Below are 25,902 nucleotides of genomic sequence, written 5' to 3' on the forward strand. Positions count from 1 at the left end.
CAGGGAGCTACTTGAAATTGTTGAAAATGATATATATTTCACCAAAGGCACTCAAGCTTATTCTCTTTCCTCTTCCTTAATTCTTATTGTACATTTGCAGTGACTGTTGAAGATATGTGCTGATGGCCTGATTCATTGAGCTGCCCATCCAACTGTATGTTAATAGGAATTCTTCATCTGTGTGGATGTTAGGCTAGTCTCTTGAGTACTTATGAATCTTATTCTGAAATATCCTGAGGCTTGTTGCAATCAGTATGGTATTATTTGAAAAAGGGCTATATAGAGAGGACCTCACTATTTTATAGGGAATTTCTCTTCAACTTAAGCTTTGTAGGTTATTTCTGTGAAGGTGGTAAGCCTTCAAATATGCCTACATGATTTATGTTTTACTTGATGTTGATAATTAGAGTATCTGTGGTTATAGCTAGACATCCTACATCCTACGCTGTTCAGCACTTTCTTAGTGATTTTGATGAAAGCACAGATACATGCTTATCAGAATTGCAGATGTCACAAAGCTGGGAGGAATAACTAATGTGTTGGATGAGGGAGTTGAGATCATAAAAAATTTCTTTTGGCAAAAAGATTGTACCATATCTAATAAGTTGGATTTTAATAGGGATAAATGTAAAGCTCTACACTTGGGGCTAAAAAAAAAAAATCAGCTTCATCATTTATTAAGATAATTTCAATGAACAAGATCTGGAGGTTTCAGTGCACAGGCAGCCCTGTCACTTTGTCCAACAGTGTATCATGGCAGTCAAAAAAGTTTATGTGGTTTTATGCTACATAAGGCAAGAAAAGCCTTTCTACTGTTTTCTGCCACAATCAGACTATTCTCTTGAGTTCTGGCATCTCCTTCTTCTCATATCTCCTTCAGAGTACTCTTGGGTATTGTTGAGAATAGCAAATTCATAATCACATACCACAATTTATTCAGCCGTCCCTTAATTGATGGGCATTCTTCGGTTTCAAATTCTTTGTTCTGGGAAAAGAGCTGCTATAAATCTTTTTGTACATATAGGTGCTTTTCCGTTTTAAAAATCTCTTTTGATGCCTTTATTAGAGAAGCTTGCTTCAAAATTCTTTTCCCAATTAACTATTGTTAACGTTATTTCCCTTCTGGTAACTTTATTTTCTCTCTCTCTTTTTACCCTGATCCTCCTCACAAGTGTTTTGCTTCGGACCATCTACTTCCCCAAAATGCCCTCTCTTCTATCACCCTCCACTCTTCTCATATCCTCTTCATCTCCAATACGGGTGTAGATGGCTCTCTTCATCACTGAACAATTGGAATTGGTTTGAATCATCTCATTGTTGAAGAGAACCTCATCCATCAGAATTGGTCATTGTATAGTCTTGTTGTTGCAATGTATAATGATCTCCGGTCTTGCTCATTTCACTTAGCATTAGTTCATGTAAGTCTTTTCAGACCTCTCTGATTACAGATGTAAAAGCTTTTTTTTGCCTCATTTGTGATAGATAAGTTACACCACTGTATTTCTCCCTTTTCCTTTCTCTCAGTACATTCCTCTCCTCTTAATTTTATTTTTTTTAGATATTATCCCTTCATATTCAATTCATACTTGTGCCCTCTTCTCTATTTGTTTTTCTAATTATTGTAATAATGAGAAAATTCTTATGAGTTAAAAGTATTATCCGCCCATGTAGGGAAATGTAAACAGATAAATTTTATTAAGTTCCTTATGAGTTACCTTTCCTCATTACCTCCTGAGTCATGTATTTGAAAATCACATTTTCTATTGAGGACTGTTTTTTTTCATCACTAATACTTTAAAATCCTCTATTTCATTGAATGTTTACCATTCATTCCAGAAAGATTATACTCAATTTTGCTGGGTAGCTGATTCTTGGTTGTAATCATACCTCCATTGCTTTCAAGAATATCATATTCCAAGCCCTTCAGTCCTTTAATGTAAAAGCTGTCAAACCTTGTGTTATTCTGACAGTGACTACACTATACTTGAATTATTTCTTTCTGGATAATTGCAAAATATTGCCCTTAACTTGGGAGTTCTGGAATTTTGGCTGGAATATTCCTGGAAATTTTCATTTTGGTATTTCTTCCAGGAGATGATCTAATGATAGATTCTTTCAATTTTGGTTTTACTCCCTGGTTCTAGAATGTCAGGTTTATCTTGATAATTTCTTGAAAGATGATGTCGATTCTCTTTTTTTTATCATGGTTTTCAGGTAGACCAATAATTTTTAAAAATTATCTCTTGTGGATCTATTTTCTACCTCACTTGCTTTTTTCCCAGTAAGATCTTTCACATTTTTCCTATTTTTTCATTCTTTTGGTTTTTTTTTTTTAATTGTTTCTTTGTTTCTTAGAAAGTCAGTTATTCCATTTGCTCAATTCTAATTTTTAAGGATTTATTTTCCTCAGTGAGTTTTTGTACCTCCTTTTCCATTTGGCCAATTTTGATTTTTAAGGCATTCTTTTTGTCTTATTAGCTTTTTGTATTTCCTTTTGCATCTCTCATTTCTCTTTCCAGAGAGAAATCTTATTTTTCTTAACTTTTAAAATCCCCTTTGAGCGCTTATATGACCTGAAATTAATTCTCATTTTTCTTGGAGGCTTTAGAGTTTTGACTTTGACTTTGTTAACTTATATTGCTCTTTCTTGTCCCTATAGTAACCTTCTATGGTTAGAATCTTTTTCTATTGTTTCTTCATTTTCCCAACCTCTTTTTCAGCTTTTAACTCTTTTAGAGGACTCTGTTTCCAGGGTAGAGGGTGCAGTGTCTCAAGTTTCAGGTGCTTTGTGCAGCTGTTTTCAGAGATCTTTCTAGGGACCTGTACATTTTCAGTTCTTCTGAGATGTTACATTCCAAAAAGTCTGACACAATTATTTTTTCTATTTTGGAACTATGAGGAGGGTCTCCACTTCACTGTAATTATTATGTTCTAATATAACTTTTCCTGCTGACTTTTTAAGTTGTCTTCAGGTGGAAAATTGCTCCATTTTTTTAATATGTTGTTTTCATTTATTTAGAGTAATAGAGTTTTTGTTGTTTTTTAAAATAGTATCTTATTTTTACAAACACATGCAAAGAAAGCTTTCAACATTCATCTTTGCAAAATTTTGTGTTCCAGATTTTTCTCTTTACTTCTTCTCCCTCCCTCTTCCCCAAGACAACAGGCAATCTGTTATAGGTTAAACTTGTTCACTTCTTCTAAGCATATTTCCATATTTGTCATGCTGTGCAAGAAAAAAATTAGATCAAAAGAGAAAAAACATTGAGAAAGGAAAAAAAAAAAGCAAACTAACAACAACAAAGGTGAAAATGCTATGCCTTGATCCCCATTCAGTCTCCACAGTTCTCTCTCTCTGGATGTGGATGTCACTTTCTATCCCAAGTCTATTGGAATTCCTTTAAATCACCTCATTTTTGAAAAGAGCCAAGGCCATTACAGTTGATCATCACATAATCTTCTTGTTGCTGTGTATAGTTTTCTCTTGGTTTCACTCCCTTCACTCAGGATAAGTTCATGTAAGTCTTTCCAGGCTTTTCTGAAATCAGCCTATTCACCATTTCTTAGAGAACAATAATATTCCATTACCTTCATATACCATAACTTATTCAGTCATTCCCCAACTTATGGGCATCCACTCAATTTCCAGTTCCTTGCCACTACAAAAAGGGCTGCTACAAACATTATTGCATATGTAGATTTCCCCTCCTCTTTTATGATCTCTTTGAGATACAGACTTTATAGAGGCACTGCTGATCAAAGGTTATGCACAGTTTTATAGTCCTTTTGGCATAGTTCCATATTATTCTCTAGAATGGTTGGATAAGTTCACAACTCTACCAACAGTGTATTAGTATCCCAGTTTTCCCACATCCCCTCTAACATTCACCATTTTTTCCTGTCAGCTAATTTGAGAAGTGTGAAGAAGTACCTCAGAATTATTTTAATTTGCTTTTCTCTAATCAATAATAATTTAGACCATTTTTTCATATGATTAGAAGTGGCTTTAATTTCTTCATCTGAAAATTGTCTGTATTATTCTGTAACCATTTATCAAATGGGGAATAGATTGTATTCTTACAAATTTGAGTCAGTTCTTTATATATTTTAGAAATAAGAAAATGTCTTTATAGTCAGTATTTCTGATAAAGGTCAGAAATCTGACTATAAAGATTTTTTTTTTTTTTTTTTTACCAACTTTGCATTTCCCTTTTAATCTTGTTTCTTTTGATTTTGATTTAAATTTGATGTAATCAAAACTATCCATTTTATATTTCATAATGTTCCCTAGGTTTTTTTTGGCCATAAAGTCTTCCCTTCTCCACAGATCTGAGAGGTAGACTATCCCTTGTTCTCCTAGATTGCTTATAGTCTCACCATTTATGTCTAACTCATGCACCCATTTTGATCTTAGTATATAGTGTAAGATGTTGCTCAGTGACTTTCTAGTTTTCTTAGCAAATTTCATCAAATGGTGAATTCTTACCCCAGAAGCTAAAATCTTTAGGTTTTTCAAACAGTTATTTTACTATATTTATTGATTATTGCGTCTTGTGAACTCAACTTGTTTTACTGATCCACCACTCTATTTCTTAGCCAGTACCAAATGGTTTTGATGACCATTGCTTTATACTATAATTTTAGGTTTGGTATGGCTGGGCTATCTTCCTTTGCATTTTTTCCCCATTAATTTGCTTGATATTCTTCACCTTTTCTTCTTCAGGTGAATTTTGTTATTTTTTTCTAGCTCTATAAAATAATTTTTGGTAATTTGATTGGCATGGCACTAAATATGTAGTTTAAGTAGAATTGTCATTTTTATTATATTAGCTTGGCCTATCCACAAGGATTTGACATTTTTCCAGTTGTTTAGATCTAACTTTATTTGTGTGAAAAGTGATTTGTAATTGAGTTCATATAGTTCCTGGCTTTATCTTAGCAGGTAGACTCTCAAATATTTTATAATACAGTTATTTTAAATGGGATTTTTCTTTCTAGCTCTTGCTGCTGGCCTTTGTTGTAACATATAGAAATGCTGATTATTTATGTGGGATTATTTTATATCCTGTAACTTTGCTAAAGTTGTTGATTGTTTCTAGTAGTTTTTAGTTTATTCTCTAGGAATTCTCTAACTATTCCATCATAATATCTGCAAAGAGTGATAATTTTGTTTCCTCATTACCTGTTCTAATTCCTTCAATTTCTTTTTCTTCTCTTATTACTAAAGCTAACATTTCCAGTACAATATTGAGTAATAGTAGTGATAATGGGAAACCTTCTTTCAGCCTGATCTTATTAGGGCTTTAAGCTTATCCTCATTACATATTATATTTGCTGATGGTTTTAGATTTGTTTATCATTTTAAGGAAAACTCCACTTATTCCTATGCTCTATGGTGTTTTTATTATGAATGGGTGTTGTATTTTATCAAGTGCTTTTTCTGCATTTACTGAGATAATCATGTGATTTTTCTTAGATTTGTTATTAATAGGGTCAAATGTGTTGATAGTTTTCCTGGTATCATACCAGCCCTGCGTTCCTGGTATACTTGCTTAGTGTATTATCCTGGTGATAAATTGTTGTAATCTTTTTGTTAATATTTTATTTAAGATTGTAGCACCAATATTCATTGGGGAAATTGATCTGTAATTTTCTTTTTCTGTTTTCCTGGTTTAAGCATTATGTGTGATGTATGTGTCTCATGTATGATAGTATTATTTGTCATGAAAGGAATTTGGCAGGACTTGTTTTTTTCCCTTATTTTTCCAAATAGTTTATATAGTATTGAAATTAATTATTCTATAAATGTTTGGTAGAGTTCACTTAAATCTATCTGGCCCTGGAGATTTTTTTCTTAATTCATTGATGGCTTATTCAATTTCTTTTTCTAAAATGAGACTATTTAAGCATTATATTTCCTTATTTGTTAAGCTGGGAAATCTTTTTTTTTTTTTTTTTTTTTTTTTTTTGTAACTATTTATCCATTTCATTTAGGTTGTCAGATTTATTGGTATACAATTAGGTAAAATAACTCTAATTAATTTAGAAGCTCTAATTTCCTTTTCATTGGTGGTAAGTTCACCCTTTTCATTTTTGATACAGGTAATTTGGTTTTCTTCTTTTCTTTTTCTAGTCAAATTAGCCAAAGATTTGTCTGTTTTGTTGTTCCTCCCCTCCCCCCATAAAACCAACTTCTAGTTTTATTTATGAGTACAATAGTTTTCTTTCTGTGGCATTAATCTCTCCTTTGATTTTCAGAATGTCTAATTTGGTATTTAATTGGATGGTTTTAAATTTGTCCTTTTTTTAGCTTTTTTAGTTTCATGCCCATTTCATTGATCTTTTCCTTTTCTATTTTATTCATGTAAGCATCTAGAGATATAAAATTTCCTGTAAGAATTGCTTTGGCTATATCTCATAAGTTTTGCTATGTTATCTTATTAATGTCTGTAATGTTCTTTTTGGTTTTCTGGAGGTCTTAGGGGCAACCTTCTTTTTAGTAGAGTAATTACCACGAGAATAGCCAGATGTTAAAGTCTAAAAGTCTTTATTGTGTCCTTCACTTGGTGCTCAGCTAGCTTTCTTGTGACCTTCAGAGGGGAGTTGGTTTCAGTGGAGAAAATGAAAGAAGACAGGCCAGCCACCACAATCTCTCCTTTGCTCTGAGAGCTTGAGCTTCTGCCTCCAGTCCGCTTGTTTTCTCTGTCTCTGTCTCTGAGTCTCTCAGTCCCCTAGGAGAGCTACCAAGAGCCTGACCGAAGATGGAATGAATCTGGTCCAGTTCTTGCTGGCTGTTATATATTCCATTATCATAGGTGTGAATCCTGTGGAACTGTATTAAGTACTAAGTACATGTACTTAACTAGAAAACTATTAGTCACCATGCTAAACTAGATAACCATTGTCTCATCAGTTCCACTGACTTAACACCTTATAAGAATCCTTCGTTTCAAGTTCAGAGTTCTGGCCCATAAAACATGTTATTCTGTTGGATGAAATTATTGATGATTTCTATGATTTATTTTTTTAATCCACTCATTTTTGAGGATTAGATTTAGTTTCCAATTAATTTTTGGTCTGTTTTTTCTTGCCCTTTTATGGTATCATGGTCTGAAAAAGATACAGTTACTGTTTTTGCCTTTCAGCATTTGACTGAGGTTTTTATGCTTTAATACAGAGTCAGTGTTTGTGTAGGTGCCTGAGAAAGAGGCATATATTCCTTTATGTCCCCATTCAGTTTTCTCCAAAGGTCTATTCTATTTAATTTTCTAAAATTCTATTCACCTCCTTAACTTCTTTCTTGCTTATTTTGTGGTTAGATTTATCTAGTTTTGTTAGACAGAGGTTGAGATACCTCATTAATACAGTTTTGCTATCTATTTCTTCTTACAACTCATTTAATTTCCCCTCTAGGAATTTTGATGCTGTACCACTTGGTGCATATATGTTTAGTACTGATTTTACTTCATTATCTGTGGTATCCTTTAGCAATATGTAATTTTCTTACTTACCTCTTTTTATTAGATCTATTTTTGCTTTTACTTAACCTGAGATCAGTAGTACTGTTCCTGCTTTTTAAAAAATTTTCTTTACTGAAGCATAATATATTCTGCTCCAGCTTTTTACTGTTACTTTGTATGTATCTCTCTCCTTTAAATGTATTTCTGGTAAGCAACACTTTGGTTTTACGGCAGAGTTCATTCCATTCACATTAACAGTTAAAATTACTAATTCTGTATTTCCTGCCATGCTATTTTCCCCCATGTTATACTTTTTTCTCTCCTTTCACCTCTCCCTCCTTACAAGTGTTTTGCTTCTGACCACCCCCTTCCTCAACCTGTCCTCCCTTTTGTCAGCCCTCTCCTTTTCTTCTCCCTCTCTTTTACTTCTGCTCTTCCTTCTATTAGTCTCTCTCTTTTTCCCTTTTATTTCCCTATAGGGTGAACCAAATTTCTTCAGCAAATTTAGTATATATGATATTCCCTCTTTGATTCAAATCTGATGAGATTGAGGTTCAAATAATGGTCATCTTCTTCCCTTCTTTCCCTCTACTGTAAGTCTTTTGTGATTCTTCATGTGACATAATTTACCCTATATTACCTCCCCTTTTCTCTTCTCCCAGTACAATCCTTTTCCCACCCCAATTTCTCTTTTTTTAAAATATCATTATAATAAATCAATTAAAATCAGCTTATACTTGTACCCTCTGTTTTACTGTACCCTTTCTGACTGACTTGACAAAGATACAGTTTTCAGGAGTTATAAGTATCATCTTCCCATGTAGATAGGTAAACATTTTAACCTTTTAAAAACAGTTTTTTTTTTCTCTGCTGTTTACCATTTTATACTTCTTTTGAGTCTTGTATTTGAAGATCAGATTTTCTGTTCAATTCTGTTTTTTTTTTCATCAAAAATTATTGAAAATCCCCAATTTCATTGAATGTCCATCTTTCCCCTGAAAGATATTGCTTGATTTTTGGTTGTAGTCCAGCTCCTTTACCTTCTGAAATATATTACAGGCCCTCCAGAGTCTTTAATGTGGAAGCTGGTAGGTCTTGGGTAATGCAGATTGTGTTTCCTCTATATTTGAATTGTTTCTTTCTGGCTGCTTACAGTATTTTCTCCTTGATCTGATAATTCTGGAATTTAGCTATAATATTATTTGGAGTTTTCACTTTGGGATCTTTTCAGGAGGTGATAGGTAGATTCTTTCAATAACTTTTACTCTCTGTTTCTAGGATATCAGAGCAGTTTTCCTTGATAATTTCTTTTCTTTTTATTTCCTTCTTTATGATTTCTTGAAAGATGTTCTCCAGGCTCTTATTTTCATCATGTCTTTTAGGTATTCCAATAATTTTTAAGTTGTCTTTCCTGGATTCATTATATAAGTCAGTTGTTTTCCCAATGAGATATTTTTACATTTTCTTCTTTTTTTTCATTTAAAATTTTTTATTTGACTGATTCTTGATATTTCATTGAGTTATTCACTTCCAGTTGTCCAATTCTAAATTTTAGTAAATTGTTTTCTTCATTTAGCTTTTTAAATCTCTTTTTGCCCAGTGCAAATGTGTGTTTGGTTCTTCCACTTCCACTAACTTAAATTTCTTATATTGCATTTGTGGTATGGTTTTTGAAACTGAGAACAGGGATTGAAATATGAAGAGGAATCTATGGAGCTGAAGCCTTAAGCTATTCAAACTGAGCTTTTGGTTACTCCCCTATCTCATAGCTTTCATTTTTTAAAGGATGATTTACAGATGTATCATATTGATATCTTTACCTAGTATGCCTTTAGAAAGAGCTTATTCTAAAAGGAAGAATTCTTTGGTAATAGTATATCTTTTTAAAAGCAAAATTTTACTGATGCTGAACAAATTATAATATAACTTGTAAGTACTGAATTGGATGGAATCTCACAGGTCTCCAGTCAGTCCAAACCATATTTGAATATTACATATTTTGTAATATACCAATCTAGCCTTTGCTGGAAGAACTTCACTGAAGGAAGAGTAGCTCACTATCTCTTGAGACAGATCATCTCACTTTTGCAGGGTCTTAATCATTCAGAAGTTTTTCCTTGTAATATCAATGTATTGCATCCAGTTCTGGCCTTTGGGACCACACTGATTGTCTAATACCTCTTTAAAGTAACAATCTTTCAGATCTTTAAAGATGGCTGTCCTTTCCAGGTCATGTCTTCTTCAATTATAACATCCTTAATTCCTTCAACTAATTATCATAAAGCATAATCTTGAGGCCTTATGTCCACTGGGAGCACATGTACCACTGCCACTTTTCAGATCTCAATGGAAATAAGGCTGGGACCTGCACACAGGGATGCCTCCTAGAATACTTATCCTACTTTCAGTCTACCCCTGCCCTATAATTATCATTGAGGGGAAAAAGATATAGAAAAGGGGTCTACCTTCCTTGCCACTTCAAATAACTACTGACTAATAGGTACCACTGATAGGTTAGTAAACTCAAGTTCTGAGGATTCCAGGGTCCCCCAGATCACTTGTCCTGTTTCCACCCTGGCTCCTGTAACCATCTCTTGGGAAGAAACCTCTGTGAAGATATAATCTGTCAATAACTCCCATAGGATCTAAAGCCTTTCCCTTCTCAGCAACCATAGGTACACTAAAAAATAAAAATAAATAAATTCTTGACATCAAAGCCTTTGATACTGTCACATGGTTCAAAATCATAAAAAAATGTGGTTTTATCCATGAAAATATAATTTAAAAAGATAAATTTCTATCTGCTTAGACCTTTCCATATGACTTGCAGTTGAAATCTCCTGTTTTGTTAGCTATCCCATTAGAATCTATATTGTATTACCTACCCCATTAGAATGTTAACATCTTAGCAGAAGAAATTATTTTGGATAGTAAACACCTAATACATTTTTTTTTTTTTTTTTTCATTTCAATCATTCATTCTCATTGCTTTCCTTTGGACTGGGGTTTATTTTTTTTCCTCAGTAGTATTTTATTTTTTTCAAAATACAAATATATAAATATATATAAAGATAGTTTTCAACATTCATTTTTGTAAGACTTTGTGTTACAGATTTTTTTCCTCTCTTTCTTACCTCCCCAAAACAGCAAGCGGTCTTATGTAAGTTAAATGTATGCAATCGTTTTAAACATATTTCCATATTTCTCATGTAGTGCAAGAAAAATCGAACCAAAAGGGAAAAGAAAGGTGAGAAAGAAAAAGCAAGCAAACAAAAAAGGTGAAACTACTGTGCTTTGATCCACATTCAGTCTCCATAATTATCTCTTCCAAGTCTATTGAAATTGCCTTGAATCACTGCACTGTTGAAAAGAACCAAGTCCATCACAGTTGACCATCACATGATCTTCTTGTTACTGTGTGCAATGTTCTCTTGATTCTGCTCCCTTCTCTCAGCATCAATTCATGTAACTCTTGAAGGCTTTTCTGAAATCATCCTGTTTATCATTTCTTATAAGATAATAATATTCCATTAACTTCATACACCATAACTTATTCAACCATTCCCCAACTGATGGACATCCACTTAGTTTTCAGTTTCTTGCCTCTGTAAAAAAACAAATAAATATTTTTGCATATGTAGGTTCTTTCCCCTCTTTTATGATCTCTTTGGGATACAGACCCAGTAGAGACAGTGCTGGATCAAAGGGTAGTCACAGTTTGATAGTCCTTTTGGGTATAGTTCCAAATTGCTCTCCGGATGGTTGGATCATTTCACAATTCTACCAACAATGCATCAGATGTTTGGAGTTTCTTAACTATTTTTTCTTATCATAGAACTCTTTGGTAATCTGGTAAAGCAGATGGACCCTTTTTCAGAATATTTTTTAAATGTATAAGATAAAATGCATAAGATTATATCAAAATATTAAAATAAAACAATCCTATGCATTTTATATATGTCACAAAACTCCAGGCCTATGATCAGGAAGATTCATCTTCAGAGTTAAAAATCTCGTCTCAAATACTTACTGGTTGTGTGACTAAGATGCTTAACCCTGTTTACCTCAGTTTCCTTATCTATAAAAGGAAGTAGAGAAGGAAACGGCAAATCATTTCAGTATCTTTGCCAAGAAAACTTCAGCTCAGGTAACAGAGTAGACAAGATTGAAAAATGACTAAACAACAACAATTTGCAATGATCTAGGTAGACCCAAGGATATGTACAACTGAGTAATTTTTGGGACATAGTTCCAAGTTGCTCTCTATACTAATTGATTCATAACTCCCCTAAAAGTACATTAATGTGCCAAATGGGAAATTTTCTCAAGAATGTCTTTGTATGTCTTTCTCCAGTCGCTTTCCAGTGACTACATTTTGTGCCTCTCTCTCTTATCTTAATTAACTCTTTCTCCTTTCACCACACTTTGTTAATTTTTCTCCTCTCAAGCTGCATGCTCAGTTTGAGTTAACAAAAGCTTAAAAAAGAAGGCTCTTACACTCCTAGGCAAAGTGGATACTTGTCCTGGTCAGTTCTGAATGCCACATTTTCAGAAAAAAAAAAATCATGATGTGAAGAATGTCCAAAAAAATGTCTAGGGTCTTCTTTGGTCTACCTGGATCACTGCAAATTGTTGATGTTCAGTCATTTTTCAATCTTGTTTAGACCTTTCCCCAAACAAAGCAAAGAAAAAGGAAAAAAACACATATGTATAAAACTTTTTTTTTTTTTTATCAAAGAACTAATGCAGAGTGAAATGAGCAGAATCAAAGAAAGCGATTTATATTTTAACAATGTTGTGAAGACAAGCAAGTTTGAAATAACAAAGATCTCTTATCAGTGCCACAATTCCAGAGTCCTAGTGATGAATAATGTTAACTACCTCCTGACAGAGAGGTGATAAACTCAATATCAAGACAAACATTTCTGGATATGACTCATGTTGGACTTTTTTTTTTTTTTTTTTTTTTTTTTGCTTGACATGCATATTTGTATCGAGAGTGAAATAGGGAAAAGTTGGAGGGAGAGAAAAAAAATTGAAAAAATTTAATTAAAACAAAAAGAAAGCTACCTGTTTCTGTCCTACAGTATATGCCCAATAAATGTTTGTTTTGTTATTAATGAATGCTAGATTAAGAAATCATCAGAAGATGAGTTTTGCCCCAAATTTCTTTCTCTGGTTTTCCTCAATTCACAAAATAAACTTGAGGCCAGGGTATAAGCAAAACAATAGCAGAGATGCAGGAGATTTATGATTTGGAAAATTAACTGTGACCATGATTTTCTTTGAACAAAGCACTAAATAAAGGATTACTGGGTCTTCAAGCACACACAGATGATTATATAATGAAGGCCAGAAGTAAAGGAAATGAATCTGGCCTTGGAAGATAAACCAGTAAAACATGAAAGGATTAAAATGTTTTTCAGATCCCCAAACAGATACTATCTAGGTTGAGTTTTACTGAATGGGTTGTTTAACCTTGACTGTACTTTACCAGTATGCCTAAAAGTCTATTTTTGGTGATTAAATTATAAGATAAAGAATGATGATTTTTTTTAAAAAGTTTTTTTTGTGAGGGAGGCTGTTAGGATTAAGTGACTTGCTTGGGATCACACAACTAGTAAGTGTCTTAGGCTGCATTTGAATTGAAGTCTTCCTGACTCTAGGGCTGATGATCTATCCACCATCTAGGTACCCGCTTATTTTCTTGTTTTCTTTTTTTGGTGGCAATCAAGATTAAGTGATTTGTCCCAGTCACATAACTAGCAAGTTGTCTTACTTACCATTCCAAATTCAAGAAGTCATTACTTTTTTTTTTTAATTATTGTATCATATATGAAAAAAAAAAAGTAAGGAATCCATTAGGCAAAGAAATAGTTGGAGGTTCTTTTAGGAAAAGATAAAATTTGTATTGAAAATAATTTAATCAGTTGAGGAAATATAATGTAGGAGAGAAAGAAATAGAGTCAGAGAGAGAGAGAGATAGAAAAAGAAAGAGATTGATTTAAAATATAACTCATTTTCATAGTCAAGAAGGAACATAAATTTACATAACAAAATAGGGAAAAAGAATAGCTTTAGTATTGGTTCACAGGAGATCTCTATTAGTTTGGAGATGATTATTTGAAGATGATTAAATCTTATATTGGAGACTTAACTCATTCACATGGAGTTGGCCATATATGTTGGCCATTTGCATTGTATAAGTGATAATTTAAAAAGAAAAGTTTTAGTTTTTTCATTGTGAACTTAAACATCAAATAATATGAGTATTTCCATTTCCATTGTAGGATGAGAGAGGATTGTACATGAAGCTAAATCTTTGTTATATAGAAAATAGGTTCAACATGTAACCTTTTTAAAAATAATAGCTTATTTTCAAAAATCAAATACAGTTTTCAACATTCACCCTTGCAAAACCTTGTGTTTCAAATTTTTCTCCCTCCCGTAGATATCAAATCATCCAATATATAGATTAAACATGTGCAATTCTTCTAAACATATTTCCACTATTATCATGCTGCACAAAAAAAATCAGATCAAAAAAGGGAAAAAAATGAGTGGAAAACAAAAAGCAAGCAAAGAACGACAGAAAAAGATGAAAATACTATATTGTAATCTATAGTCAGTTCCCATAGTGCCCTTTCTGGATGCAGATGGCTCTCTCCATCACAGGTCTATTGGAATTGGTCTAAAATTACCATGAACATGTAATTTTTCAAAATTGTTCTTGTCTATGATTCCTTCTGGATGCAAGTGATATTTTGAGTGTGTTATGGGTGGGGGAAGAGCTGTTTGTACCATATATACATACATATGTCATGTATCCTGTCATCCATTGGTTTTCAAATTGTACTCTGGAGACCCTTGAAATCCCCAAGACCCAGGGTATGTGAGATCAAAACTCTTTTCATTAATAATGCTAAAATTAAGAATACTAATTTTAATTTCTAATATGGTTAGATTGCTAGTTATAACTTTCATAAGCAAAACTCTTTGGGGGGATCCTCAATAATTTTTAAGAATATACAGGGGTCCTAAGACCAAAAAAGTTAAGAATAATTATTATAATCTTTCTTCTGATTCTGAAATACTCCTCTAGAAGGAATCATCCTGTGCCAAAAATTTAATTCTTTAACCAATTAAAGATAACCCCCCCCCTTTTTTGCTTTGTTTAAAATTTGATCTTTGTCTTTTTTAATTCTAGTTCTCAATTTTGAACCATATGGACTGTCCTTTTCTTCAACTATATCTTCATCTGGTTGCACTGGACGGCAGTCTCCAGCTGGCATCTCTCTTAGTTCTGATGTATCCGGGAATAGTGCAGAAACAGGACAGAAGGAGTAAGTTCCTTTCTTGTTGAAATTAGATGCTAGGTGAGAACATGTAAATGTTTAAATATCTGTCTTCCAGTGTGCCATTTGTTTTCCATTTGTTTATTTTCTTGTTTTATTTTAACAAGGCTGGAATGAATTCTAGGATTCTTATTATTTTGCTCACCTTTGGATAATTTCCAAAGGGATGATAACCCATCTGATGTAGCGCATTTCATTTTAATGGATTAATATTATTCTTGGAATATAAATTATTAGAAAGTTGATTTTAAAAATATATAATATCCTGTTAACTGCAGTACACTAAATGTATAAAATTAAATCATTAGTATGACTTTTAAAAAAAATAACTTACATCAAGTAAGAGTGATGGCTCTTCAAAATAGCTATACACTTATTCAAGTCTTCATGATTGTCTTGAGCCTTTGGCATGTTCTTTTTTAAATAATGATGCTGGTAGATCACATTTTTTATAGTATTTCAAGACTTACAAAATGCTTTCCTTACAGTAACCTGGGAAATAATCAGTGCAAATAGTATTATACCAAAGGATGGGGATTATTAAGGATGAGCAAAATAAGACAAAGATTGTGACTTGCTCAGAGTCACACAGGTAATCCAAGTTTTCTGATGTTCAGGTCCTACTGTATCATTCTGTATCTCTGTTGCAAATGTTTATGTGTGGGGCTGGATAGTGACAAGTATTTGAATTTTAATTTTGGAAATAACCTGACATTCAGATGCCAGCCTGATGAATAAGACGGGTGATTACTGGGAAGTACCATTTTAGTAACAAAGTGTAATTGTCAAGAAATGAAAATAATTTTCTTGTATAGTTTGTAAATTTGTTCTACAAGCAGTTCTCTTAAGTGTTGAAGCAGTGACTTCATCATTAAAGTAAGATTTTAACTTTCTACAGCAGAGGTTCTTAAACTGTTCTATATGGCTTAGACCCCTTTTGTCATCCAGTAAACCCCTAATCCCAACCTCTAAATCTCCTCAAAGTGATGTTTTTAAACATGTAAAATATGTAGGATTAAAAAGAAGCCAATAATATTGAAATAAATTCATCAAAGTATAAAAAATAATAGTAATAAGTTCATGGACCTCAAGTTATGAATTTGCTGCTCTGCAAGACAATGCTTTTTTTGGATGTATGAGCCATGTATATTTGTTTAAAAATTATTAAGATTGAAAAGTTGTTACTTTTATTTTTATTCTTTATTCCGTTTATTCTTTAAATGAGATAGTTATTTTAAAAAATGCTAGAAAAATCACCTATAAATAAAGACATGGAAGCATGATGTCCTGAGTACAATAGCATAAATTCCAATTATGGTTGACTATTCCCACTTTTCTGCTCTTATTACCACTTCCTTTACCATGCCTTGTCAGCCCAGCTAGGCCAAAGGGTAGTGGGATTTGTCCAGAAGAATGATTTAAGAATACTAGTGATAGTTAGTAAGAGGGCCTGAGTGCTAAAAAATAGGAGAGAGGGAGAAAAGAAATGGCAACTACATTACAAAGTAGGAATTAACATAGTTCCGCAGAACAGTTGTCAGATGATGCAGGGTTGGATATGAGGCTGAATACTTTGAAATACTGGTTCATATTTGCTCCTTATGGGAAAAGTTATTTTAAAATGTTCATATGCTGTATTTAGAGAGTGGGGTATACAAGATAATTGTGTAATTACAGGAAAGTTTCTTATTTTCTTCATTCTCAGTTTCCTTTTCCTTTTAAGGCTTTTACTGATATCTTTTAGGTTGATTTTTACATCATTATTTCCCAAAATTAACTGTGAATTCATCCTTGTAAAGAAAAAGAGTAAATAGAACTCATCAACAAAACAACAGTATTTGAAATATTTTGCACCAGCAGTTTCTTATCTCTATACTGACATGAAGGATGTATATTTTATTATTTGTCCTCAGTAGCCAAGATACTTCATAGGAATTTACCTGAGTTCTTTTTATTAGTACGTAGCCTTCAAAAGAGTCTCTCCAAATTTAAATTAGGCCCTCAGACAGCAGATATGTAGTCTGTCACAGAGCTTTATACCCATTTTACAAATAAAAAAACCAAGATATAAAGAAGTTAAGTGATTTATATAAGGGCATACATTAAATTAGTGGAAGAGACTTCAACCCTACTCTTCAGAGTGGTTTGATACTCTGCTATGCCACTTTGCTTCCCAAAATAATTTAACATGTACATATTTTTTTCCTGGGATTTCCACAAGATAAATAAGGGACATAAATAATAGTAAAAGTATGTGGATAGGTGAAATGTGTGTGGGGAAAACCTTTTTAAAATAGCCATTAGGCTGCTTTTTAGTTATTTGCCCAATTTGCCAGTCTTTTTTTTCTTCTGAAGCAACTGGGGTTAAGTGACTTGCCTAGGGTCACATAGCTAGGAAGTGTTAAGTGTCTCTGAGGCCAGATTTGAATTCAGGGACTCCTGATTTCAGGACTCTATTTCTAGCTGCCCCTCCAATTTGCCACTTTAAAAAAAAAAAAGTTATTAACTGCCTTGTTTGTTGTTTGAACTTTTCAGAATGTCCACAGAATAGCAAGTCTATGGGTGACATCATTCTAAATGGGACCAGTCAGTATTCCCAGCATGTAATTAAAAATGAATGTAGCCATGAACTACTATTTTCACTCATTATTAGAAATAGTGCAAATGTGATATAACAATAAGTAAACCCAACAATTTTCACCTTATTTCTTTTGAATAAAATGATAGGTTGCTAAGTCAGATTTTTAAAAGCCATTTGAAATTTCTTTTTATTAGTGTCTCGGTTAGCATAAAGCCTAATTCACGGGAGGCATGTATAAGAAATCAAGTTATATGGTATCTGTCCAAGAGACTTACAATCCAAATGTATCCTGCAGGTATCATTATGCATGCTGTGATCTCTGTTATAGTGAGCTTAAGAATTCTGAGATAGAATAGGAATAAAGCCAATTGAATGTCCTCACTTTCACCATTTGAAGAGAAGAGATAATACATTGTCATGTCTTTTGGATAAGTAGTTAAATCTAATTAAATTTGGACTTTGCATCAGTCTTGTATGTCACATCATAGGCCTTTGGGCTAATGTCTGCCTTTAGGATTCCTTGCTTCTGGTCTATTTGAACCCATGTGCATAGTTTGGTATCATGTGGAGTGTGTAGGATCAAAGACAAATTCCATATGCCTTCCTTATTTTATTAAATCCACAAGTGAGGAAGAAGCAGCATCTAGGTTTCAAAGCATTGTAATCAATCTATCAGTAGGCATTGTAACCAAAAGTTAGGCATTTGTCCTGTGCTTCCTAAATAAGGCCAATGCCATATCTTATTCCTGAATTTAGCTCTTTTATAGGCAAGTTGAGTGTGTAGAGTTAGAACTTAGTTTCTTTTGCTAGCCTGAGAGTAGGAAGGGTGAAGAGATTAATAACATTCTCTTGCTGCTTTATCACTGTTTTGATTTGAGAAAGAGATGTATCTTAGATTTTATTAAAAAATATATACGTATATTATACATATATATATAATATATATATTTTATTAAAAATATATATGTATACACACACATATACACACACACAGACACACACATATACACACATATTTGCTGTTATTCTTCCTTTCTGAGTACCTCTTTTTCTTAAGAGCTTATTTTAAAATTTTTTTATTTTAAAATTGTTTATTTTTAAAAAGATCCTCAGGCTTTCCTTCATTTAAAAATGCACATATATTAGTTGACAATATATTATTTAGTTTATATTAAAAAAAAAAAAACCTTCTGAACTAAAAATAAGTTGCATGTTTAGAAAAGATTCTTTGTTTCTCCAAAAGATTCCTTTAGTAATATGTAGTCGTTTTGGTTTTGCTCTGGCCCTGTGCTTTCATTGGTAGGGCATTCCTAATGTGGAAACTTTCTTCATTAGTAAAGAGAATCAGTAACTTCTCTGTAACTTAGAGCCTTAGAGAGTTCCCTGGAGCATTAGATTTGAGTGACTTGCCCATGTTCAGACAGGCATGTGTCAGAGACATCTCCAAATCCATGTATTTTTTGACTCTAATATCATCTCCTTTAGTTGCTGTGCATTATTCTTCAGGTGTTGGATTAGAGATCATTAATGATATGTTGAAGAAAATGAGATTGAAGCCATTGTATAAGGAAGTATCTCTGGAATGTCAGTAGTGAATTATCTCATTTTTGAAACTTTCAGGAATACATTTATATGTTAAAATGTGGGTACACACAGCGGATGATGTCTAAACTCTTGCATCTTATTCTGGCTATGTGGTATCAATTATGCTTTATGATGTTAATGCTAAACTACTTTAAGATAGCTGTAGAAACAGTGTTACTTTTGGAAGAATATCTTAGAAAAATAATTCTTTGGTCCTGGATTGACTTGATTAATTTCCAATTTCCTTAGGACAAATAGCCTGAAGCTGGAAGGTGTGAAAAAATTATGGGGAAAAGAAGGCTATCTTCCTAAAAAGGAAAACAAAGCAGGAAGCAACCCTGAGCTTCAGCCTATTGCTCAGGACAGTACATTAGTGGAGAATGTGGATCAGATGATGATGAAGAAGGATCAATCCCAGGTCCTTCATCATTCAGAGGAAGAGGCAGAAAAACAGCGTCTGGCTTCAACATTATTTGTTGGGCTGGGATCAGAAAGTGCAGTCAGTCTGGTAAGTAGTCTGTTATATTTCTCTATGTATCTCTGTTAATCCATTCTTTGGGCAGAAATACCAAACTCTGTTGTGGAACAATCATGGAGGGACATGAATACTGATATGCTGTTTGGGACATTAATGGAAGAAGTTGATGATGAAGAAACTAAGAAGGATATGTAAGGTTTGAATAAGATTGGACAGTAGGAAATGTGGTTAACAGTAGAAGAGGGTACTAGCTGCTATTTTGAGAGAATTCTTTGTTAGCTTAAAAAGTACCATGTATGTGTGAACTGACAATTTTGTTATTATGATTCCTTTTTAATTCAGTTCTTCTCATGTGACAGGTTTCCTAGAGAATTTTCATTCTCTAGGTTTATATTCAGTCTGAATAGAGAGTTTCTGCACAGTGCTTGACACATACTAGGTGCCTGTTGACTTGACTTAAATTGCTGCTTCCTACTGACTTGACTATGTAGTCCAATGCTTTGTTGCTTTATTTATTTATTTATTTTGGTGAGTTAAGTGACTTACTCAGGGTTACACAACTAAGAGGTGTTAAGTATTTCTGGTCAAATTTGAACTCAGGTCCTCCTGAGCCTGTGCTCTATTCACTGCACCATCTAGCTACCCTTCTATTACCACTTTTTTAAAAAATGTGTTGAAGTGGGATACAAAGGTTACTCAGTGCTCATAGGAGAATTCTGTTATAATCCCCAGGTAGAGATGCTGAGATGGTGGATAATAAAGTGGAAGACCTGCTTCAAGAAGAATTTTAAAGTGAACAAAATTTTTATTAGTTCTCCCACCACTTCCCTTTTTTGTAAGCTACCCTCTGAGGTGGTGGTGTCCTTATGATACTCTCTCCTGAGATCCATAGTATCCCACCATAGTGTCCTGTTAAGGACCAGGGAGACAGCTAGGTGGCACAGATAGAGTGCCATACTTAGAGTCAGGAAGACTCAACTTCAATCCAACATTAGCTGTGTGACCCTGGGCAAGTCCCTTCACTCTATTTCCCTTAGTTTCTCATCTGTAAAATGAGCTGGAGAAGGAAATGGCAAACCACTTTATCATCTTTGCTAAGACAACTCCAAATAGGATCAAGAAGTCCAACATGACTGAAAAACAATTGAACAACAACAGTAACCTTCAGTCCCAGCTTTTTTCTTCAATTACCTCTCTTAAAAATTTTTATATTTTGAATCCCAATTTCTTAGAACATTTCTCACTGCTAGGAATTTTACAACTGTTTCAAACTAAAGTATTAATAGATGATAATGGCTTAATGTTATTTCATAAAACTTCTGCATTATAATTACTTTCAATGCTTTAATACAAAAGAAGAGTGACTAATTGTGGACATTTCAATTACTAATTTAGGCCAGTGATGAATTAATCTTGGTGAGAAAGATTATTTTACCAGTGCTTTTCAAGTCACACATATCAAGATATAAGGTGGGCTGTAATGGGGAAGGAAAAGAGAACTAGTATTTATTAAGTTCCAGCTTTGTGCTAGTAACTTTGATAAGGGTTATATGAATATTATTTCATATAATCATGTAAATGTAAAACATGTTGCCTCAAGCTCTGGCCACTCAGTTCTTGGTCTAAGCACTCAGTTGTAGTCATCCCAAGGTAATCAGAGCCTAATAGAAAAAGTTATGTGGGCCAAATTTCCCAGGAGGCTAATGTGTGAATCACAGTCCAGTTTGTTGATTCACTATCTTGTTTGTTGCATAGCAGCCTGCTGAGATTTTCTTGGTGGATTCAAAATCAATGATGTAATTATTATGGACATGAAGAATATTTTTAAGTAAATTGTAGCTAAAATGATTAGTTCACCCATTTATATTGTTACGTTACTCCAACATCCCTAGTTAAAAGTTGAGGAATTGACCAAATATTTAAGTACAGAATATTGTATTAGATGCTAGGAGGGAGTAAAAGATAAATATAGTCCTGACCTTGGTATTTGTGATTTAGTAGGGACATATAACATACATACAAATAATTATAAAATAATTTTCTGAAATTTAAAATATAAACAAGCTTCATGATTGGATCATGTTCTGGGCCTGTAGATAGGAAGCCCAGGATTCAAATGCAGCCTAAGATACTTTCTAGCTGTGTGACTCTAGGCAAGTCACTTAATCTTTATTTATCTTAATGCAGGAGAAGGAAATTGCAAACCACTCCAATATCTTTGTCAGAAAAATCTCTATTGGGATCACAAACAACAACAAGATGCTGGAAAATACAAGAAAATGTTAATTATCTCCAAAACAATTGACCTGGAAAACAGTTTGAGAGAGATCATTTAAGATTCATTAGATTGCTATCTGAATGTCAGGACTGTAAAAAACTGGATATCAAATTTCAAGAAATTATAAAAGAAAACTGCCCAATTTGTTATAATGGGGGACGAAGTAGAAATTGAATCTATAATAAACTGCCTGAAAGAAACCCCGAAAATGAAAATATCAGTAATATTGTAATCAATATATACAGCTTCCAAGTAAACCAAAAAATACTTTAAGCAGTTAGGAAAAAAAAAAAAATTACATCCTGAGAAGCCACAGTCAGGATCATACAGAATTATCGGTCATCATTTTAAAGGAATGAAGAGCTTAGAATATGATATTCTAGATGTTAATGATCTTGGCTTACAACCAAGAATAACTTAAATACAAAACTGAGGCTATTCCTACAAAGAGAATAAAATTGATCTTTAATGAAATAGAAGACTTCTAAGCATTCTTGAGGAAAAAATCAGAACTGAATAGAATTCTTAAAAAATTAGATGTGATAGATCTAGAGAATATTTAATGGATACAGAAAGGAATATGTATATATATATATATTTCCCAATAATATGTGGTACTGTCGCAGAAACACAATATATATTGGTTGATCAGCAAAACAGATTACGTTTACAATATAGAAGCAAATGAACACACAAACCAAGTATTTAATAAAGTGAAAGATCTTAGCTACTGGGATGAAAACTCATTATTCAGCAAAAAACTGCTAGGAAAACCATCTAATGTCTAGATCAACATTTTATATATACACATATGTGTGTATGTATATTATATGTATACAGATTATATATAAATATATATGTTTATGTATAAATATATATTATTTATATAAGTCTATATATATATGTTGTCTTCATATAAGAAGACAAACTCCAAATGGGTACATAATTTAGTCATGAAGGGTGATTTCATAAACAAAACTAAAAGAGAATAGAAGAAATTGCTTTTCAGATCTATGGATATGGAAAGAGTTAAATTCATGGGAGTTAACATTAAGACAATTTTGATTATATAAAATTAAAAAGTTTTTTGCCCAAACAAAACCATTGCACCTAAAATTAGGAGGAAAACAGGTAAATGGGGAAAAAAATCATCACGTTTCTCTAACAAATAAAGATTCTGATAAAGGCCTCATTTCCAAAATATATAGAGAATTGACTCTAAAATTTATAAGAAATCAAGCCATTCACCAATTGATAAATAGTCAAAGGATATGAACAGACAATTTTCAGATGATGAAATTGAAACTATTTCCACTCATATGAAAGAGTGTTCCAAATCACTATTGATCAGAGAAATGCAAATTAAGACAATTCTGAGATACCACTACACCACTGTCAGATTGGCTAAGATGACAGGAAAAAATAATGATGAATATTGGAGGAGATGTGGGAAAACTGGGACACTGATGCATTGTTGGTAGAGTTGTGAAAGAATCCAACCATTCTGGAGAGCAATCTGGAATTATGCCCAAAAAGTTATCAAATTGTACATATCCTTTGATCCAGCAATGCTACTACTGGGCTTTCATCCCAAGGAAATACTAAAGAAGGGAAAGGGACCTGAATGTGCCAAAATGTTTGTGGCAGCCCTTTTTGTAGTGGCTAGAAACTGGAAAATGAATTGATGCCCATAATTTGGAGAATGGTTGGGCAAATTATAGCATATGAATGTTATGGAGTATTATTGTTCTGTAAGAAATGACCAGCAGGATGAATACAGAGAGGTTTGGAGAGACTTACATGAACTGATATTGAGTGAAATGAGCAGAACCAGGAGATCATTATACACTTCAACAACAAACAATACTGTATGAGGATGTATTCTGATGGAAATGGATATCTTTGACAAAGAGAAGATCAAATTCAGTTCCAATTGATCAATGATGGACAGAAACAGTTACACCCAGAGAAGGAACACTGGGAAATGAGTATAAACTGTTTGCATTCTTTTTTTTTTCCCCCCAGGTTATTTTTACCTTCTGAATCCAATTCTTCCTGTGCAACAAGAGAACTGTTCCATTCTGCACACATATATTGTATCTAGGATATACTATAACATACTTAACATGTATAAGATTGCTTGCCAGCTAGGGGAGGGGACAGAGGGAGGGAAGGGAAAAATCAGAAGAGAAGTGAGTGCAAAGGATAATGTAAAAAATTACCATATGCACTGTCAATAAAAAGTTACAATTATTTAAAAAAAACAACAGTTTCTCTAACAAAGACTTTATTTCTAAAATATAAGGAAAGCTGAGTCAAATTTATAAGAATAAAGACTTCCTCAAGTGATACATGGTCAAGGGTTATGAATAGACAGTTTTCAGAAAAACAATCCAAGTTATCAATGGCTGTGCTCAAAATCACTAAGTGGAGTTGTAGATTAAAATAACTGAGGTAGCATCTCATACCCTTCAGATTGAATAAGAGACAAAAAAAGAAAATGACAAATATGGAGAACTATGAAAGTGCATTGTTGATAGAGGTGTGAACTGCTCCATTTGATGTGGAAAGCAATTTAAAACTATACCCAAAAAGTTATTAAATTTCACATGCCCTTTGATCCAGTGAATATTCTTATTAGGCCTGTGTCCTGAAGCGATAAATGGGAAATGAACATATATATGTTTAAAAAGGAAATTATTTATAGTAGCTCCCTTTATGTGGCAAAAAATTAGAAACTAGGCATTGGGAGGCATCATGTAGGGAATTTAACAAATTATGTTAAATGAATTTGATAGAATATCATGATGCTATAAGAAATTATGAGGATGATTTTAGAGAAATTTGGGAAGATTTGTTTCAACTAGCAAAGTAAATTAAGAGGATAATCTATACAATAACAACAGCATTGTAAATATAAACATCTTTAAAAGACCTAAGAACTCTGCATAATATAATAAGCATTCAGAGGATTCATGATAAAACATGCTATCTACTTCCAGATAGAGGTGATGAACCCAGAGTGTAGATTGAAGCATTTTTTTGTTTTTTGATATGATTTAGGAGAGAATTATTTTTGCTTGACAATACTTATTTCTAGCAAATTTGTTTTTCTCACTCTCTCTTGAGTAGAAGAGGGATATAGGAAGGATAAAATTCAAAATTGAAAATAAAGTAAAATTGAATTTTAAAAAATTGGATAAGAGGAATGATTGGAGAAGAGTGGTCCTGAATGTAGTGAAAAAAATCTTCATTGATGTGCATTGAGAATGGGCCAGGTGTGTCGTGTGTTCTGTGTATGCTGTTCTATGTAGTTAGGTTATTTATATATAGTATTTTTAGGTTTTCAAAATGCTGACAGTAACTTTCTAACTTGGATAGTACAAGCATTAGTATTTCCAATTTATAGTTGAGACCACTGATGACTCCAGAGATCAAATGACCCCCACAGATCATATGACTTGTAAATGTCATAGCCAAGTCTTAGGCTCCTGTATGTTCTTACTCTCAAGTTCAATTCTTTTTTATTGTTTCATTATATTTCCTGATTTTATATATATCTGTGTATAAGTATCTACTTATATGTATACACGTAACACAATTCAGTCGTTTAAATGTTGCATTTTGCTTTAGTTTCAGCTTTAAGTTTGATTCTATCTGGGCACAATCTTAATGCTAATTTCTAATACATTTTGTGTTGCATTTTAAGATTTTTTTTCCTCCTGAGGCAATAAGGTTAAATGACTTAATCAGGGGCAGCTAGATGGCACAGTGGATAGAGCACCAGCCCTAGAGTCAAGAGGACCTGAGTTCAAATTGGCCTCAGACACTTAACACTTCCTAGCTGTGTGACCCTGGACAAGTCACTTAACCCCAGTTGCCTCAGGGGGGAAAAATTATCAGAAATACAATGTGTGTTTTAATCATAATTAGAATAATTTCTCTACATTTAACTCTATTGTTCCTTTGGACTTATATTTTGGCATAATTTAGATTATGGGAATTTTTTATAGCCTAATGATTTATATCATTAGCGTGGTTTCTGTTAATGTCCTTACTTGGGATTATAAATGTAAACAGTGTTGTATGTTATCTTATATAAAAACAAAGAAGGTATCCTTCACAAGGTTTATTTAGTAGAGACCTGAGTTGTCTGCTTTTATAGT

At 33.0% G+C, this 25,902-nt stretch overlaps 1 protein-coding gene across 5 annotated transcripts in view; it reads left to right on the plus strand.

Moving 5' to 3' along the window:
- The window catches only part of AP4E1 (adaptor related protein complex 4 subunit epsilon 1), a 93,007-nt gene that overhangs the window by 58,085 nt on the left and 9,020 nt on the right, over positions 1–25,902 (plus strand). For all 5 annotated transcript variants that reach the window (XM_074294502.1, XM_074294501.1, XM_074294504.1 and 2 more), the window contains 2 exons: positions 14,668–14,803; positions 19,230–19,488. In XM_074294502.1, the coding sequence (XP_074150603.1) occupies positions 14,668–14,803; positions 19,230–19,488 (395 nt within the window). The remainder of the gene's footprint in view (positions 1–14,667; positions 14,804–19,229; positions 19,489–25,902) is intronic.

Source organism: Sminthopsis crassicaudata, chromosome 2, assembly GCF_048593235.1.
Source record: "Sminthopsis crassicaudata isolate SCR6 chromosome 2, ASM4859323v1, whole genome shotgun sequence".
In the NCBI taxonomy this organism is placed as follows: Eukaryota; Metazoa; Chordata; class Mammalia; order Dasyuromorphia; family Dasyuridae; genus Sminthopsis; species Sminthopsis crassicaudata.